Source organism: Choloepus didactylus, chromosome 9 (assembly GCF_015220235.1).
Source record: "Choloepus didactylus isolate mChoDid1 chromosome 9, mChoDid1.pri, whole genome shotgun sequence".
NCBI lineage: Eukaryota > Metazoa > Chordata > Mammalia > Pilosa > Megalonychidae > Choloepus > Choloepus didactylus.
Window position 1 is genome coordinate 98,430,649 of NC_051315.1, and position 17,062 is coordinate 98,447,710.

General features: G+C 47.8%; 1 protein-coding gene and 1 long non-coding RNA gene across 5 annotated transcripts in view; one reads left to right on the forward strand and one right to left on the reverse strand.

Annotated features, from left to right (window-relative positions):
* Positions 1–838: 838 nt before the first annotated feature.
* On the reverse strand, positions 839–4,166 carry LOC119544360. Its single transcript, XR_005218819.1, has 3 exons — positions 4,029–4,166; positions 2,955–3,044; positions 839–2,844 (listed from the first exon to the last, which is right to left on the reverse strand). It is a non-coding gene; the product is annotated as an uncharacterized LOC119544360 (long non-coding RNA).
* NRP2 (neuropilin 2) overlaps positions 949–17,062 on the forward strand; it is a 119,445-nt gene continuing 103,331 nt past the window's right edge. For 3 of the 4 annotated variants that reach the window (XM_037849786.1, XM_037849788.1, XM_037849789.1), the window contains exons 1-2: positions 949–1,881; positions 16,681–16,858. In XM_037849786.1, the coding sequence (XP_037705714.1) occupies positions 1,809–1,881; positions 16,681–16,858 (251 nt within the window). In that variant the 5' untranslated portion in view covers positions 949–1,808. Of the gene's footprint in view, positions 1,882–16,517; positions 16,539–16,680; positions 16,859–17,062 lie in introns of those variants that run through there. The other variant, XM_037849787.1, reaches the window with a different exon arrangement.

Below are 17,062 nucleotides of genomic sequence, written 5' to 3' on the forward strand. Positions count from 1 at the left end.
TCCCCAACTGTTAGCTAGCAGCTCCCTCTAAACACTTTTCACGCCTCCATTTAAAAATAGTTGGCATAATGCTGTTTTCTTTCTCTTGGCGTTGTGACCACATTTGCAAGGGGGGAAATGTGAACAGTAGCTGCTACGGTAGCATTTCGGGGAGATGCCGTCATGTACCTGTACTTCTTTTTGTGGCGGGTGGGGAGTGGGGGGATTTGGGAGAATCCAATTTAATTACCTGAAGAAATTCCTTGCTGAATAAAGTCTTTCCTCTTTTTCTTCGGATAGTTACAAATTAGGTGCACATGGCTAAATCCTCATCAGGAGAAGAGCATGTTTGGGACACAACAAAGGATCTGTGTAGTAAACGGAGGGAGTGTTTGGGGTTTTATTCAGCCGGGGCTGACAGTGGGTGTCGCCGCCACGCACTGCTGCCTGTGCGAACGCATGGCTGAACTGCAGCCTGGCTCCCTACCCCGAACCCTGTAAGCCACCCAACAACTCCTCTTGTAACGCCATGGCACGCAGCATTGTGTTGGGTTCTGCGTGAGCGGCATTGGAGTCGCGTAATTTAGGGAGAGCAAGGACTTTTCCCGCTTCCCACGGAGCCTCCCTCGGGGCAGGGGCGAGGTGGCCGAGGGCAGAGAGCCCCGGAGGTGCCCGAAGGCACTCTTTCCCCGTGGCGTTACGCATGGGAGGCGCGGCGCGGCCAGGCGCAGAGAGGCGCAGAGGTGTGCAGGGCTGGGGGGTGGAAGGTGAGGGGTGGGAGAGGGGCGTCTAGGTGCGAGCTGCTTAACTTTGATCTGGCGGCGTCCGGAAAAGCCGCAGTCGCTGCCGCCCCGCCCGAGCTGGGTGCCGCGGCGCTCGGCTGTGCGCCGCGCGTCTCCGCGGCTGCCGCTTTAATCAGGAACACAGAAGGGGCGGGCCTTGAGCCGGCGCGTAATCGGATAGCTCTGCCGCGGCTCTGACATCCACATGCTGCTCGGCCTGAAAAGGCAGGCGGGGGGATCCGGAGAGAAGGCAGAGAACGCGAGCGAGGCACCAGCCCGCAGCCCGCCCCCAGCCCATCCTCAGACGCGCAGACACTCGGCGAGGCGCTGGGCGAGGTGGAGGTGAGGGCGGGCGCGAGCGAACTCGGAAAGGGGCTCGCTCACTCCGAGGCGATCCCAGCCGCCGCCACCGCCGCCGCAGCGGCTTCCTTCCTCAGCCTCCCCTCGTGAGGCTGGCCAAGCGGGTGTAGCAGCTGGGGGAGGCTGCCGCTAGGGAAACCCGGCGAGGGCAAGAGCTGCCGGGCAGCCGCCTCCCACTCGGGCCGGCCGTCGGTCCGTGCCTCCGCCCGCGTGTCAGTCCTGGGTGCCGGGAGATGTGTGTCACTTTACGCCTTTGAGATCACACAGCTGCCTGGGGGCCGTGTGATGCCCTAGGCAAGTCTGGGCTTTTATTTTTATTATTCTTATTTTTTACGCTTGGCTTTCGGGAAATATTCCTGATGTTGTAGGATAAAGGAAAAGACACTTTGAGGAACTGGAGAGAACATAGATGCGTTTTGTTTTTAAGAGAGAAAACCCGTCCGCTCTTCCCGGCTTGCTCCCTCTTTGCTGATTTCAGGAGCTACCCTCCTCCTGGTGAGGTGGGGATTCCAGGGAGAATAAAGGTGAAGACGGGCCGCCGAGAACCAGGAGGGAAACACTGACCATTAGGAAACCTTTACAGAAGACATTGTAAGGAAGGAAACAAGAGAAAGAGAAAAACACAAAGACTTACAAATACACAAGAAAGCTACACATTCAGCTCTGGAGAAAGCCTCCTTCTCCAAAATGGATATGTCTCCTCTCACCTGGATTTTCTTAGCTCTCTACTTTTCAGGACACCAAGTGAGAGGCCAACCAGGTAAGTCCCTGAAAGTTATTTTTTATCCATTTCAACATGTTTTTTCCCATTAAAAGCCACCGCTAATGCAGGGGGGCTACCCGCGGGAGAGCATGGGAGGATCGCTCAATAATTTAAAGACAGATCCCGGCGGCCCTCCCTACACCACCACTGCTGTTAAAAAAAAACCCAACTTTTCTCTCCTGCTAGGAGTGTGTGTGTATGTGCGTATGTGTGTTTTGAAACATAGACAGAATTTGGCGGTGTTCAGATGTCACATATGGACTGAATCAAAGGTTTAAAAATACTACAAAGCCTTTGCATTGCAGTTTTTGGGGAATTTTTTCCCCCGTCTTGAAGCAGAACACATCTCCCTCGAGTTTCCTCAACCTAGCCAGGGAAATATAAATCATTTGCATTCCCTCTGCTTAGCTACATTGAGCAATGTTAACTGAAGGGCTTGGGAAAGACAAGAGTCTAGTTTGGGTTTTCAAATGCTGTGGTTTCTTTGGAGAATGGGTTGATAAGCCTCCAAATCACAGGGCTTGGGTTGATACAGCAAGTTGGCTTCTGGCTAAGAGGGGCTTTGGGGCCGGCGCCTCTGGCAACCAAGGCAGTTGTTCATCCCTGCTCTTCTCGCATCCATGTGTTTTCCGGGAAAGTAAATCACATGCTCTTTAAAAAAATATTATTAAATGAAACAAACTGTGTGGCCCTCTAAGGTCTCTCATTCTTGTGAAGTGTTTAGAAACTTTTGAGTGGAATTTGTTCTCAACCACTGCCAAAAAGGGTGTGTGGACAGACTGCGGAGATAAGCACCAAGGCCCAGGAACAGGCCGGGGCCAGCGTTTGTGGGGAGTGGCAAGGGGCAGCCTACCTGACAAGGGATCTCTGGCTTCAGGGAATGCAATGGGGCTTGTGCTTCCTTCCTGGGACCGCTCTTCAGAGTGAGCCTCTCTCTCCTCTGAGAACAGTGTCTGGAATCTGACAAAACTTTTCTCAGCTGCTACAGGTGACTGGGGATGGGGAAACCAGCTATGGAGAAAACAGGGAAAAGAAGAGAGGAGGAAAAAACCTTCCTGAAGTGTCCTTACCCCAGGGCACTTCGAAGGCGATGTCCTCAGTGGCAGGGCTCACACCATGCAGCCGCCTGGCCAGCCTCCCGACATATCAGCTAGTGGATCCTGTAGGAGATTGGTGCCTGGTTTGACTGAAGTCCCCTTTAGCTGTGCTTACTCTGGTTCTCACTGTCGGTCCCTCCTCCCCCTGCCCCCGGAGCCACATACACTCACAAACCCCACTTTAAGCTTGGGGTGTATCTGAGGGGAAGAAAGGTTCAAGAATGCTCCTACCACCCAATTTCCTGCACTTGCGGCTCCTTCTCTACCATAACTGGTTTCTTCAGGGCAGCTGCAAACCTTATCAAAGGATGGACGCAGGACCTAGTTGGGGAGGTTTCCAGTGCCTCCCATTCCCTTTTGCCTTAATTTTAATTCTGAGCTTGAAGCGAGGTTAAATTACCTCCCACAGGCCTGGATGTTGCATAAATTACGTCTGTTTGTGGGACTGGATCTGTATGTGTGTCCGCGCGAGAGCACGTAGTGAAGGTGCCCACTGTACATTATGTATTCAGGCATGGACTCCGATAGGCCCGGGCGCGCGAGTGCGCGCACACCGGCACACACCCCAGCGCATTACACCGGCACACACGTACATACAACTTCAGGTTTCATGTGCTTTGCGGCGCAGGAAAGATCCTGATGACACAGGGGCCATCTCCCATCCCAGATGTTTACGCACATCTGTCCCCAAGCGTTGCGTGGAGTGTGTGTAGGTGTGTGCGCGACACCCGCTCGAACCCACCCCCGCTCAGCCACCTGCCTCCCGCGCTCACTGCAGAGCCCCCTCCCAACCCAACCTCGGGCCGCGCTGCGTCATTTTCAGAGAAGCCCAGAGGCACAGGGCTTGGAGAGGTCACCCATCACGAAGCCGCGGGCGTCGGGGTAGACTGGGGAGCTAGGACCCAGCTTGGGTGGATATTATTCTCCAGGCCCTGAAAAGGCGATCGCAAGCGGCGAACTCTCGGTCTTCGAGCCGGGCGTTCGCCGGGCACTCGGGGAGCTGGCAGCGAGTGGCAAAGGGCGAGGCCGGAGAGACCTCTGACTCACCCAGTGCGCGCCTGCCGGGAGGGGACCCGGCTCAACCTCCGCCGCCGCCCGCGGGAACCGATTCCGAGAAGGAGAGTCCGGGGAAAGGGAGGGCGGAAGGTGCGCGCGGGGAAGCAATTGAGTAAATGGGCTGGCGGCCGCTGGGAGGCCGCGTGGGCACGGCGTACCCGGCTCCCCGTGTCCCTGCCACGCGACTTCGCCAGATAGCGCCACCGCTTGTATTCCCCCGACCCGGCCCTGGGGCTGCTGGGTGGGTCCCGTTCGGAGCGCCCCCTCCCGTCCCTCGCGCTCCTCTCTGCGCCAAAAGCCTTTTGCAGCGTCTAGAGAGCCGGCTCTGGGGGCCCGGGGCTGCAGGACCAGGGACCCGGGCGTGACCGAGCTGGGTGGTGGGAAGTCCGGGTGAAACTCGGGAGGGGAGGATGGGAGAGGCGAGAAAGAGCCAGTTTGAGCTTCTGGGTTGCGCGTAACTTTCACTGCCTCTAGAAACGGTGCGCGCGGAGTGCCCTCTCGGATGCCCAAACAGGTGAAGAGCACGCGGCGCGCGGGTGTCTACGTGGTAGAGACGTGGGCCGCTCCCCCCACCCCTCCACCCAGTCCTACCCCAGCTCGTCCCATCCCCCAGCGCCGTCTCTAACGCCGCATCGATTTGTTTGGACTACGCAGCAGAAACAGAGCCGAGCGATCCATAAACATTCTATTAGGCAAAAATATTCCCAGCGAAAGCAAAACCAAGGCTCAAGCCTCGGCGAAGTTGGCCGCCTCCAACTCTTCGTCCCCTCCTCCTCCTCTTCCTGACTAGGATACCCGCAGGGAGCTTGCGGCATTTCCTTCATTCTGCCCAAAGCCAGAAAGTTAAGTCGCGGCTGCCGCGCTCTCCCCAGGAGAAGCCTCTGCAGTTGCCCGCAAGTTCCCGCCTCCCCTCCCCCGCCGCCTTGCGCTCTGCTTTTCCAAGTGAGAAAAAGAAATATTCACGGCCAATGCTTCATTTTCCCGATTGATTTCTTTTTAATATCAACACAAGTTAACCGAGACGAGGCGAGCTGTGATTAAACGGCTGTCCCACCCTTCGCCTCGGGCTAACTGCGCCGCAGTCTTGCCCACCAGGACCCAGGCGTCCGGCCGCTGGGTGAGGGGTACCAGCCGAGCTAAACGTCAGATGGGCGGGGAGTGCTGGGGGTGGGGGTGGGAGTGGGCCGGTCTTCCCTCTGGAAATCGTGTGGGAGGTGGGAATCAAGTTTAGGGGATCCAACCCTTCCGTGCTGCAGCTTCTGCGGCTCAGGTTGAATTTCTTCTTACAAGGCGAGCGGATCGGCGCCCCGGTTTATTGGCGTGCGCTGGCTGCTCGGCTACTTCCCTCCGCCTCTGTTCCTTTCGGTTTAAATCAGAGAGGGGGCCCCCTGGCGCTAGCCATTCCGCGTGAGCGCCTGGCCACCAAACACCCCTTTGCTGCAGTTAATCGTAGTCCGCGGGAGACTGGGTTTTCTCAGGAAATCATTCAGCCCCTGGCGATGGGTTCCTTGAAGCGGCGGCAGCTCACAGTCCTAACCTTTCCCCCTCCCTCCTGGATACACCGCTCGGGGCCAAAAGAGCCCCAACCCTATAACCACTGCCGCCACCCCCCTCCCCTCCGGCGGAGCTTTGATCTGTGCTTGGATTTTAACACCATTGCCATGGACACGGGCAGACGTGGTCAATTCTACCTTCTGTCTGGACTAGATGATCAGATAAGAGGTGTAAATTGGCTGTGGGGGACAGGTCTGGGTTCAAACAAATCCTGAAAGAAGGAATGACGGGCGCCAGTCCGGTTTTGAAGAGTGTCTTTTAGTCTGTCTCCCCAAACTGGGATGGCCTCAGGCAGGCAAAGTACTATGCAAGGCAAAACCGTGAGCGACTAGATTCTATGCAGACTGCCCTGGGGGACTGGTCGCATGCCCACATTCATTGGGTGCAGTGGTTACCCAGTAAACTTTACCTGATAAGCAGCCGCCGGAGGTGGTGCAGCTGTGCCAGTTGCCAACAAAGCACAGAGTGCCAAACAGTGGAAAGGGGAGCATTCCCCCGGAGAGCTCGGAGGCAGGCCTCTACTTGTCCTGGATGTACCTGGTAGAATTGTGAATGCCCAGGCAGCACGGTGGATTTGGAGTTTTGAGCCATCCTATGGAGCCATCAGACATTAAGCCACAGAGCATCCAAGTGGCAAAATGAAAGTCTGGAGGACCACAGTGACTGGAGCCCAGGCTGTCTACCAAATGGCTCTCCTCCCCTGCTGTTGAATGTAAAGTCCACATTCTGCAAGGGAAAAGCCAGTTCCTATCTTCTAGGTGTAAAAAGACAAGGAGTCCAAATGCCAACTTATATGCAAGGAGGCATAAATGCAAATAACAGTTGGGGCAGGACCTGGGGGGAGAGTAAGGTGGGAGAGAGACCATGGACTAGATGATTCTGAGGAGTCTTGCCATGGTTTGAAGCTGCAGATACCCCAGAAAAGATCATGTTCTTAAAGTTAATCCATTTTTGAGGGTGTAGATCTATTGTGGTTGGGACCTTTTGATTAGGTTATTTCAGTGGAGGTGTGTTCCAGGTGGGTCTTAATCCTCTTACTGGACTCCCTTCTAAGAAATGAAGACAGAGAGAAAGTTACACAGAAGCTAAGAGACCCAGAAGCAAAGAGAAACACACAGAAGCTCAGAAAGAAAGATTGAGCAGCCAAAGGGTGAAAGTAATGAAGCCCAGAAGAGAAGGGAAAGACCAGGAGATGCCATCATGTGCCTTCCCATATGACTGAGGAGTCCCGGATCATCAGCAGCCTTTATTCAGGAAGAAAGTATTTTCCTATTGATGCCTTGATTTATATATTTTTGCAGCCTCAGAACTGGACACTTACAAGCCAGTCCATTTCTGGTATGTTGCATTTCATCAGCTTTAGCAAATTAAAACAACTATACTCTGATTATTTTTCACCTCACTCCACTGTTCATTAAAGCAATGACGAAAATGAGCTGATTCTGTGTGGGACAATTCTGAGTTGACCAGAATTCCAATCCAGGTTCATTGGTAAAGTGTTTTCAGAATATATTCCCTAAAGGTCCAGTTTGGAAAGACTTGAAGAAATAGAGATGAGGTATTCTTTTTTTAAAGGATAGAGCAGAAGAATAATACCAGTTTAATGTCTCCTACTGACAGAGAAAGGACTTGAAGGTTGAAGTCTGGGCAGCGGTTAGTAGCATCATTAATGCACTTGAGGTATTCCCTCATCTGACTGTCATTTGCCACTGGGTCATCTTCGTGGCCCCCTCTTTGAGAGGCAAACATGTTTTGATCCCTAGAAGTTTTTGGACAGTTCCGTCCAGGTCAGGAATTCACTTTTTCTTTTTCTGAATTAACCCATTCTTGGAAAATGTAGTGTAAGTTTGTTTGGAGATCCTGAAGCATTTTTTTCAACGCTTCATCTGCCTTGATGGGAAATGGCCAAGGGCTTAATGGTTTCATGACTTAACAAGATTCAGTGGGGTTGGATTCTGGGACACGGTGGCCTGATATTGTGCCTGAGCCTCCAAGAGAAAGCATCTTCTAAAGGTTTAGGAAACTGTCAAGTTTAGATAAGGCTGAGCTCCCATCCTATGGGACCTTGGTTATATTAATAAGGAGAAATTAATTTTTAACCACTGGGAATGTTGCCAAATTATGTGACCTTTGGCAGACCAGCTGTGCTATAAAAATAAATCCCCCATTTCTGAAAATTCTTCTCCTATCTAGCAGAACAATAACAACATGGCATTTAGTATACGGAAGAGTGAGGCTGAAAAGAAAAGAGATGGGAATTGACAAAAAAAAAAAAAAAAAACCTCGGATGTTGTGACACATGGTTTCAGACCTGAGCATCTGTCTCCTCAGGTTTCCAGAATATGGGAAGGAGGGCCGAGGTGACAAGGAAAGCTTGTGCGTATGCACAGGGAGCAGAGAAGGTGTTAAGTGCTTCCAGCCCACTCAAACCCAGCCTTAGACACGACTCTTGTCTTTTGTTCACAGAGATAGACCACTGGCACAGGGAGAGAAACAGGCAAAACATCGTCAGTCTTTTGCTAAATCCCCCTGAATAGGTTTGTTGTTGAGAAGGTCTGTGGGGGGACCCGCATTGGCTTTTCCAGCTTCTGAGGCGTTGGAGCCAGACTCCTGCCTGCCTTTAAAGTCTAGTGCAGCCACTTCCAAGATCTATGACCCACGTAGTCTATGTGTGCAGAGAGCTTAATCTCCGTGCCTCAGTTTTCTTATCTGTAAAATGTATTTGATGATAATGCCTACTACATAAGGTTGTTGTGCTGTGTCAGATAACACAGAATACTGTTAGGTACACATTAAGCCTATTCTGAAGTCATTTAATTTTTAAAACACCTTCTGTGGCGTCAACTGTGTCTTAAGACCATAGAAGGTATACTGTGGTCAGTTTTTTATTTTGATGAGAATTTTTTGAGAAGTACATAATTAATATTCTGAGCTCTTGCTCCACAAAATCTTTCTCTGTGTTTTATAAGCCTCAGATTCTCTCCCACCACACTATTCTTCAGAAATGTATGTTCTCTGCTGGATTCTCATCTTAGGTTTGCGCCTCCTCTTTGTATTTTTTCCCCTCCTTGCTCTGCTTTCTGTGTTCTTGCCTCCACTTTTTTTTTTTTTTTTTTTTTTTAGTCTCTCTTTCTTCTTTCCTTTTCCTCCCTGTCCATCCTTCCTCACTGAAAGTGCGCTCAGCAGGGAACACCATGTTTAAGGCGCTTTCCAGAATGTGTAATAACTTCTACTCTGGCATCAAGGCCTCTCAGCAGCTGAACGAAAAGAAGTCGTCTTAAAGACAAAATACCCTTTACCCAGCAAGACTCTTAATAATCTCATTTCCCTCTGGGTCTTCATAAAAGAGTCATGATCTAATCCAGAACAAAGGGAGGGGGACTGGGAATAACAAAAGGTAAGCTCTCCCAGTAGCGGGCAGTGGATGGGGCTTCTGGCCACTGTGGATGGTAGCACCCGTGTTGGGTGATGCTCGGCTCACAGCCTCCAAAGATCCTGAGATAACCAAAGTCTGGGTTCTGGCGAGTCTTTCAACAAACAGGATAAAAGGAATTGCAAATTACTGGACCTAATGGTAATAATAATTGTTTTGATAAAGGGGAAAAATAAAACAGATGTGCCCAAAAGGCATACCATGGACCAGGGGGAGGGATGTGGGGAGGGGTTGAGAGGAAAGAGGGGAGCTGAAATCAAGCAAGAGAAGGTTCATTACCAGCAAATGGGTTAGTGATAGTTTGGTTCTCCCTGACGCCACTGACAACAAATATTTAGAACTTGCCTTGCTTTTTTTTTTTTTTTTTTTTTTTTTTCTAAATCCATGACAGCCTTTATTTATTTCTTCTATATAAAATACACTTAATAACCCAGAATATTTCTTTTTTTTTTTAATCTTCATTTTATTGAGATAGATTCACATACCACGCAGTCATACAAAACAAATCGTACTTTCGATTGTTTACAGTACCATTACATAGTGGTACATTCATCACCCAAATCAATCCCTGACACCTTCATTAGCACACACACAAGAATGACAAGAATAATAATTAGAGTGAAAAAGAGCAATTGAAGTAAAAAAGAACACTGGGTACCTTTGTCTGTTTGTTTCCCTCCCCTATTTTTCTACTCATCCATCCATAAACTAGACAAAGTGGAGTGTGGTCCTTATAGCTTTCCCAATCCCATTGTCACCCCTCTTGCCTTGCTTTTGGATGGTGGTTGGAGCAAGGGGGCAAGAAAACCCTCAGATAAATGAATTTTGCTCTTATTGTAATTTAAACGTAAGTGTTCTTTGAACTTGTCATTATTACCTAAGGTTTGGGTGTCCTGGTAGAAACAGTTCACACTAACTCTACCTTGACCTGTGAGTAGGTGCTATTATCCCAGACAAGTTATTTAAACCCTTAGTTTATTAAAGCACGTTTGCATCTAATGCGGGCTGAGAAGTAAGGGTAGTAGTTGGAGAAGCAGAACAATTTGTGATAAGCCTTCCTTAGAATTTGTGATATTTACTGATAGTTTTCATGTTTGTCAATTATTAATTTGCTAATTCATCAAATCTTATTGAGTCCGACTTTTGAGTGTATAGGGTTTACCAAAGATGAATCAGAAAGGAATCATACCCCAAGTTTATAGTGGTCCAGCAGAGTGGATAAGTCCCTCCAGATCTCTCTCATACCTTAAAAGATGCTCAGAGGTTTGAGATACAGAGAAGGGAAAAATTACTTCTGCTGTGGTAAATCAGGGAAAGGTCCATGGGGAGGTGGCATCTGAGTTGGGATTGAGAGGATAGAAGGAATGTAGAACTGGAAAAAGCTTCCTAGGTGAAGCAGAAGTTGGGAGCAGAGAAATGGACCCTGGATGGTTTGGGGAACAATCAGAAGCTGCAGTTTAGAATGTGGAGGGGACTGATGACAAATAAGGTTTGAAATAATAGCTTGGGCTAAATGCAAAACCCAAATTGCTAGGCCAACGAGTTTGGGTTTCATTTGCTAACTGGTGGGGAGCCATTTTTATTTCAATATAAGCCTTCATTTAATCAAAATAAATGAAAAAAAATATTGTATTACCTTTCTCTCTCTCTCTCTTTTTTTGTTTTTTGGAGAGACCTCAAACTTATTATTCTTCTATTTCCTTCCCCAAGTATCTGTTGAAACGGTCAGGAATTGTAATCCCAGATCCCTCATCAATGGTATCAAAATTGCATTTGCAATGAGGGCTGGAAAAGAGCAGACATAAATATAAACTAATGATATTATATCAGCTGCCCTATTGGAATTGCATTTGTTTATGATATAAGATGACAAATAATAAGGTTACCACAGGTGGCATGATCCGAGGTCAAGGGAAGTAATCACATCAAACTTACATTTTAATGATTAAATTGGGGTTCATTTTTAGAATCCAGATTGAGGAGAAGAGACTTTTATAAGGCCCAATTTCCAGTTCTCTCTTTGCTGAATTTATCAGAGGTATTTTAGAAGGGAGTTTGCTTCATTCCTTACTCCTTTTTCCTCACTGGTACACATGCTCATGTGCTATCTTCCTATCCCCCCTCTACTTCCCTCTCTCTCTCCCTCCCTCCCTCCTATACAGTTCTTTTATTCAGATTTTGAACTTTTCATTGCAGAAGTTCACAGGGATTTCCATTTTCTGTGCCTTCAGGAGTGCATCATTCACTGCCACCCGGCCCCATAAATTGAATAGATTGCATCCCTTCCCAGTTGCCTTAGGAAGTGGTCAAACAGCCACATTCCTGGGCTGATGGATTGGCTCATTTCTTCCCAGCTTAAGCGAAGATACAGATTTTATGAGACTGTCTTGTGACAAGCTGAAGTCACTTTGAATAAAACAAAATCCAGCCTCAGATAACAGAAATAACTCTTAAAAAGCAGCTTATCCAGGGTGAGGGAGCAAAATTTGGTTAAAACCTCAAGCAAAGGGCTTAGATGATCTGCATGAGGGATTTGGAGGAACTCTTTTTTTTTTTTGGTCTTTTTTTGCAGGCATCACTGTTGTCGACATGTTCACAACAGAAATGTGTATCCATAATATTTATAAATACACAACCACAGACTTAGTTAAGAAAAGAAACTCACATCAGTAGAGTGAATGTGATTAAGAGAGGCATTTGAACTATCCATAATGCAAGACAGACCTGTTCATCCAAAGAATCTTGAAGTTGTGTTTCAGGCTTATCAAGCAAATGAGAAAGGGGTCACACCTGGAGTAAGTGTCTTATTGTCTAGGAGGGTAGAGAATCTTTTTAATTTTTGGCTCAGTCTATGGGCTACAGGATCTTTTCTTTACCTCATTACACAGGCTTTGAATTTTAGGGTTGGAACTGACCTTTAGAATTGCCCCGTCCCTTTACAGATGAGGAAACAAAGACTCAGAGACGTTTGACAACTTATCCAAGGTCACACAGCTACCCAGTGGCCAGACCAGACTTGAACACAAGGTTTCTTACTGCCTATCCAATACTTCTAGTAAACTGCCCTGTTGGAGGAAGTTAAATGGCAAGATAACAGCCTTCACTTTTTTTTAAGTAAGGGAAAGAGCTTCTTGTTTGCCCGACTACAAACAAATAAGTGAAAATTATGCTGTAGAAATAGGGACAGGATGGGATTATGCTGTGGATAAAAGCTAAATTGTAAACTATAAAAAGTGTAATTATTTTCAGAGGAAATGAAGCTGACTACTTTTTTCCACCAAGTGCCCTCAGGTATATAAATGAAGTAAATGTCTCTTAATCCTTCTACTCTTTCTCTTTTCCATGGCATTTTAAAGTAACAAGGGAACTGAGATATAGATCAGTGACTTTCAAACCATGTTCCCTGAAGCCCGGGATCTTCCTACGGAGAAGCAAGGGGAAGATCTGGGAGGACTGAACCCCACATCACTCCTGGCCACCCTGCTTTGACATTGGGGTTCTGGGTAGAGTTTTGTTGAAGGGGGAAAGAAGTACCACTTCAACCCATTCATTTTGCAGTTTAGGAAGCTGGGTCTGGAACTTCACAATGAGTTAAGAATCCAGGTGCTGTATCCCCTCTTCTTGCTAAGCCATCCCCCACCCTCCACCCCCACACCCGTTCCTGATAACCCATTCCCATCACCCCAACCCTGCCTTTGACAATAACCTGACTCTCTTAATTTCTAACCCCACGTCCAGCCAGTTGCCAAGTTCCCCTGTTTTTGCCTAGGATTTTTTCTTCAGTTCCTCTAAACCAAGTGATCTGATTGTTGTCTCTTTCCACCTCTGGGCTGCCAGCAGGCTTTGTCTGGTGCCACCAAGCAGAGCCCCTGGCTGTGAGGAAGTAAGCCATTGTAATTCTGATTATTGAATCCTGACTGCAGTATCATTGTCAGGTTCTGGCCGTATAATGTTTCTATAGCAAGTATCGTTGTCAAGTCCAGGCCATATAGTGTTTCTTTAAAACAATTCCAATTGAATTTCCCTAGAAGGCAGGCCAGATTAAAAAAGAAACAAAAACAAAAAACAAAAAAAAACCCTTCTTTCAGCCCTTCTTAATACTTCTTAAAATTTAAATATTGCCAAGGAACCAGTGATTTTTCTTAAATTGGGTTCTGTGGGAGGGTGAGCTCCTTCTGAAGCTGGCAGAGTGGTTGGAACTGTAAGTGGCTGGGTACACAATCCCCCTGGGTGGCGTCAGATGGTGCTTAGGGCACTAGCAAAGCAAGGGCACCTGAAAGAAAGCAAAAAAAGAAAAAAGGAAAAAAAAAAAAAGAAAGAAAAAGAAAAAAACAAAAAAGAGAGCAAAAAATTTGACAAATAAAAGCCCCTGTAAGGGAGATAAAAATCAGAAGTTTGCTGGACATCCTCACTCTTACTTAGTATTTTCTTTGTTCAGATTACTTCCAGAGGTGTCACCTTAATGCTTTCATCCTTGGGCCTCTGAGGTATTTATCTGGCCTGACCTGGTCCATCCCTTAGGTTTCCCTCCCAGATGTGGGGGCCACCTGCTGTGAACAGTCCAGGCCTGGATTTTGCTACTTCTCTTTGGGAAATAAATTTGCCCCAGGTGAAACGTACTTACAAAATAGCTGGAGAATGAAGACCCTTGTCAACTCACCAAACAGGCTCAGTAGCTCAAACTTCAGCAGGGTCAACATCCCCTGTGTATAGAGATTGGCCTTAAGGGGTTTGCCCTTGAGTTCAACTCTCCTTTGGCTTGGCTTGACTCGCCTGAAACGGGACAGAAAGCATTTATAAAGATCATTTGGGAACACAGTCAAGTTCTCTGAAGTAATAGTTCTTCGGAAGAAATTCTAGCTAATTTCCATAGGGGGTGTGTTTGTGTTTAAGACATGAAGGGTCCTCAAACCTAGACTGAAAGATGGATGATCAAGAGGAGGTAGGAGTGTGTTTTCTTTATAATTTTTACTTATGTATTCAAGAATCCAGTTCTCTCCAAGAAAAACAGAGACAAAAATTCTAGTATTTATCTTTGTGGGTGTATGTCTGTGCAAACGATGTGTGATATTTTATGAGAGGGTATGAAGTATGTACGGGACTAAAGTGTGAATTACCAATATGTATATGTAACTGATATACATGCTCAATATCTATGTTTGTGTGTGTTCCAGAGTATGAGTGCAGTTGAAACAAGAATGGGAATTTATAAATGTTTGGGTATTGAAAAGGTTAACCACGTACAACCAAAGCACATGTTTTTATGAGAGCTCAAATATTTTAATAGTACCTTGCCTTTCTTCAGGTAAAGAAAAGACAGAAAAAAGAAATGATTATTCCTTTTTCTTTTAATTAAAAAATTTTTAACAGCAAAAACACAGACTATCTGCTTTGGAATATGTATAGTTTAAAAATTTTTTTGAAGTGGGGAAATGATCACTACTGGTATGGATGAGAAATAAAATCTTCCAATGAGGAAGTTCCCTGCCTTATAGCTGATAGTTATATGTGTGCCTAATTACTAAAAATTTAAACTTGGGGTGTGGTGAATTGTGGGGGGGATCTTCTTTCAAGAATGATTGGAGAGAAGCAGGGGAGGGGTATGGAGAGGAGGAAGAGAATATGGGTTATGTGGAAACCATAATGGCTGCTAAACAGGAGGTCAGCTCAGGCTTCTGCTGGGTTCCAGGGCAAAAAGTGGGGTTTGGGGTGAGTTGATGGCAAGGCTGCTGCTTTCTACAAAATAGCTGGCAAAGGATCTGTGCCCAGTAGAAAACAATTTCTAGAGCTAGCTTGGTAAAAGGAGCTTCTGCTCTTGGTAAGAGCAGCTGAAGCCCCCAGCTTCTCAGAGGACCACTCTGTATGTGTGTTTCACATCCACGAGCCTGGGAGCAATGAGCCGCGATCTGACTGACTAGAAGGTGCTGGGTGCCTGGCATGGGTGAGCAGTGGGGGCACCTGGAAAGCCTGTGGGGATTGGGATTTGACTGCAGAGACGTCATCTCCATCTGGTGTGAGGGATGGGCCCGTTGTCCTCCTGGACCGGGGAGGGTGTAGGGTCATTAGGTGGAGGCTGATGTGGTATCTGCTAGCCAGAGGAAATGGCTTGCTTTTGTTTTCCACCCAGTAGGAAATGGAACCTGAATCCATTAGATTCTGGGCCTGTTCAGCACGGCACAGTTTGAGCTCTTGAAGGCACGCTGCCTGAAAGGCTACTTGTGAGGATCTGTGTGTCCCATCCGCCATTGTGCTGCGTGCCCATCTTTTATGCATTTAAAGCCTGTCAAGCTGGTAATCTGAAGCAGAGGTCTGGAGGACGGTAATGCCGACAGACACGGGGAATAGTAAAGTGCACCTGTAGAGTTAAAAAATGCATGACCCTTTCCTCAAAGAGCGAGCACAGGAGAAAGACCCCGTCCTGTAGGGTGGCTGCTGAGCCGTAATACATAATTCACGGGCCCATGCTGCTCCATGCAGATGGCGATATTAAATCGTGATTGATGCTAAGAGAGGCACACGTCTCAGGAAGGTCTCCAAGCGGCTTCTGAATATTTCCATGTCTCCTGTGCCATATTAAGCAAATCCCCCTTCCCCCCAAGAACTTCACTCCCCAGTGTATGAGATCCTTCAAAGGCCATCAGCCACCTTTTCTGCCTTTGAAGATCAAGATCGCCTCTTTCCCTTTTGGCCCACATGAAGCTGTTTACCTCTAGCCAGGCGCGGCTGGGAAGGGGAGAGTCAGTTTCTCCTCTGCAGCCACCTTTCCAACGGCTGGTTAAGGCTGGATAAAGCAGCAGCACACTCTGGCGGTGGTGACCAGACAGGAGGGACAGTGGGCAGAAAAGCCTGGAAAAAACACAGAAGGCCGCCCGGCACCAAGTACCCTTGTGGAAACCCTAAGGTTGGCGTGAGTGGATTCTCCGGTGCAGATTTTTCCACTTGGTGTGTGAGGAAGTGATAAATCAAATTTTGTGGTGTATGTGGAATTAAACGTTTGGGAGTTTTGCTTTTTCTATCTTTAAAAAAAAAAAAAAAAAAAGCTGAAATCACCCTCCAGGGCCTGTTCTGGCCCAAAGCTGAAAGTGCTTCCTCCACATCAGTTGTAATTGTTGCCAGGCTCATCTGTGGGTCGGCACCACAAAACCGCTATTGTCAGTTCCCGGAGCCTTTACTTCTGGCTGCCTGGGCTGGGCTGGGAGACATTGAATAAAATATAAAATGAAGGATTTATGAGATAAAGAGAGAGATGGGAGGTTTGAGTGAGGAAAGGAAGATGGGCCAAGGAGGGGAGACAGGAAAAGGCAGGGAGGCTTGTTAAGTTTGCAACCTTCTTGTTTTTTAATCCAGACCATGTAACTGGGAATATTTATGACCATTTTCTGGACTATTTTCACTTGGGGAGAGAGGGAGAGAGAGAGTGTGTGTGTGTGTGTGTGTGTGTGTGTGTGCACGCACACACATAGTTGGGGGGGGGTTGAGGACAACGAGCTGAAATCATCTCTTCCCCTGGATGAGTAAGTAGTTTAGCCTGTGGACTGCCATAAAAGGCCTGCGAAATTGTTTTAATCCGCTACTGGTAGAGAAGAGAAGCAGGGAGGGGGGTGGAAAAGCTGGAACACATTTGAAGTTCTTTGGGTTGTTTGCTTTCTCTTCCAGACCCATCCTGTGGAGGTCGTTTGAATTCCAAAGATGCTGGCTACATCACCTCCCCAGGCTACCCCCAGGATTATCCTTCCCACCAGAACTGCGAGTGGATTGTTTACGCCCCCGAACCCAACCAGAAGATTGTCCTCAACTTCAACCCTCACTTCGAAATTGAGAAGCACGACTGCAAGTAAGGACGTCCAGTTCCACTGTGGGGCCACGCAACAACCTTTCCCCTTACCTCCCCCGTGTCCCTACCACCTCTGTCGCCGAAATGTCAGCACCCATATCCCCAGGACCCGCTAACCAGTTGTAGATCCTGGCCCCAGAGGGACACCTCAACATGGCATTCTCTCTCAAGGGAAACAGAGGCCTAGTGGATCCCATAGTATGA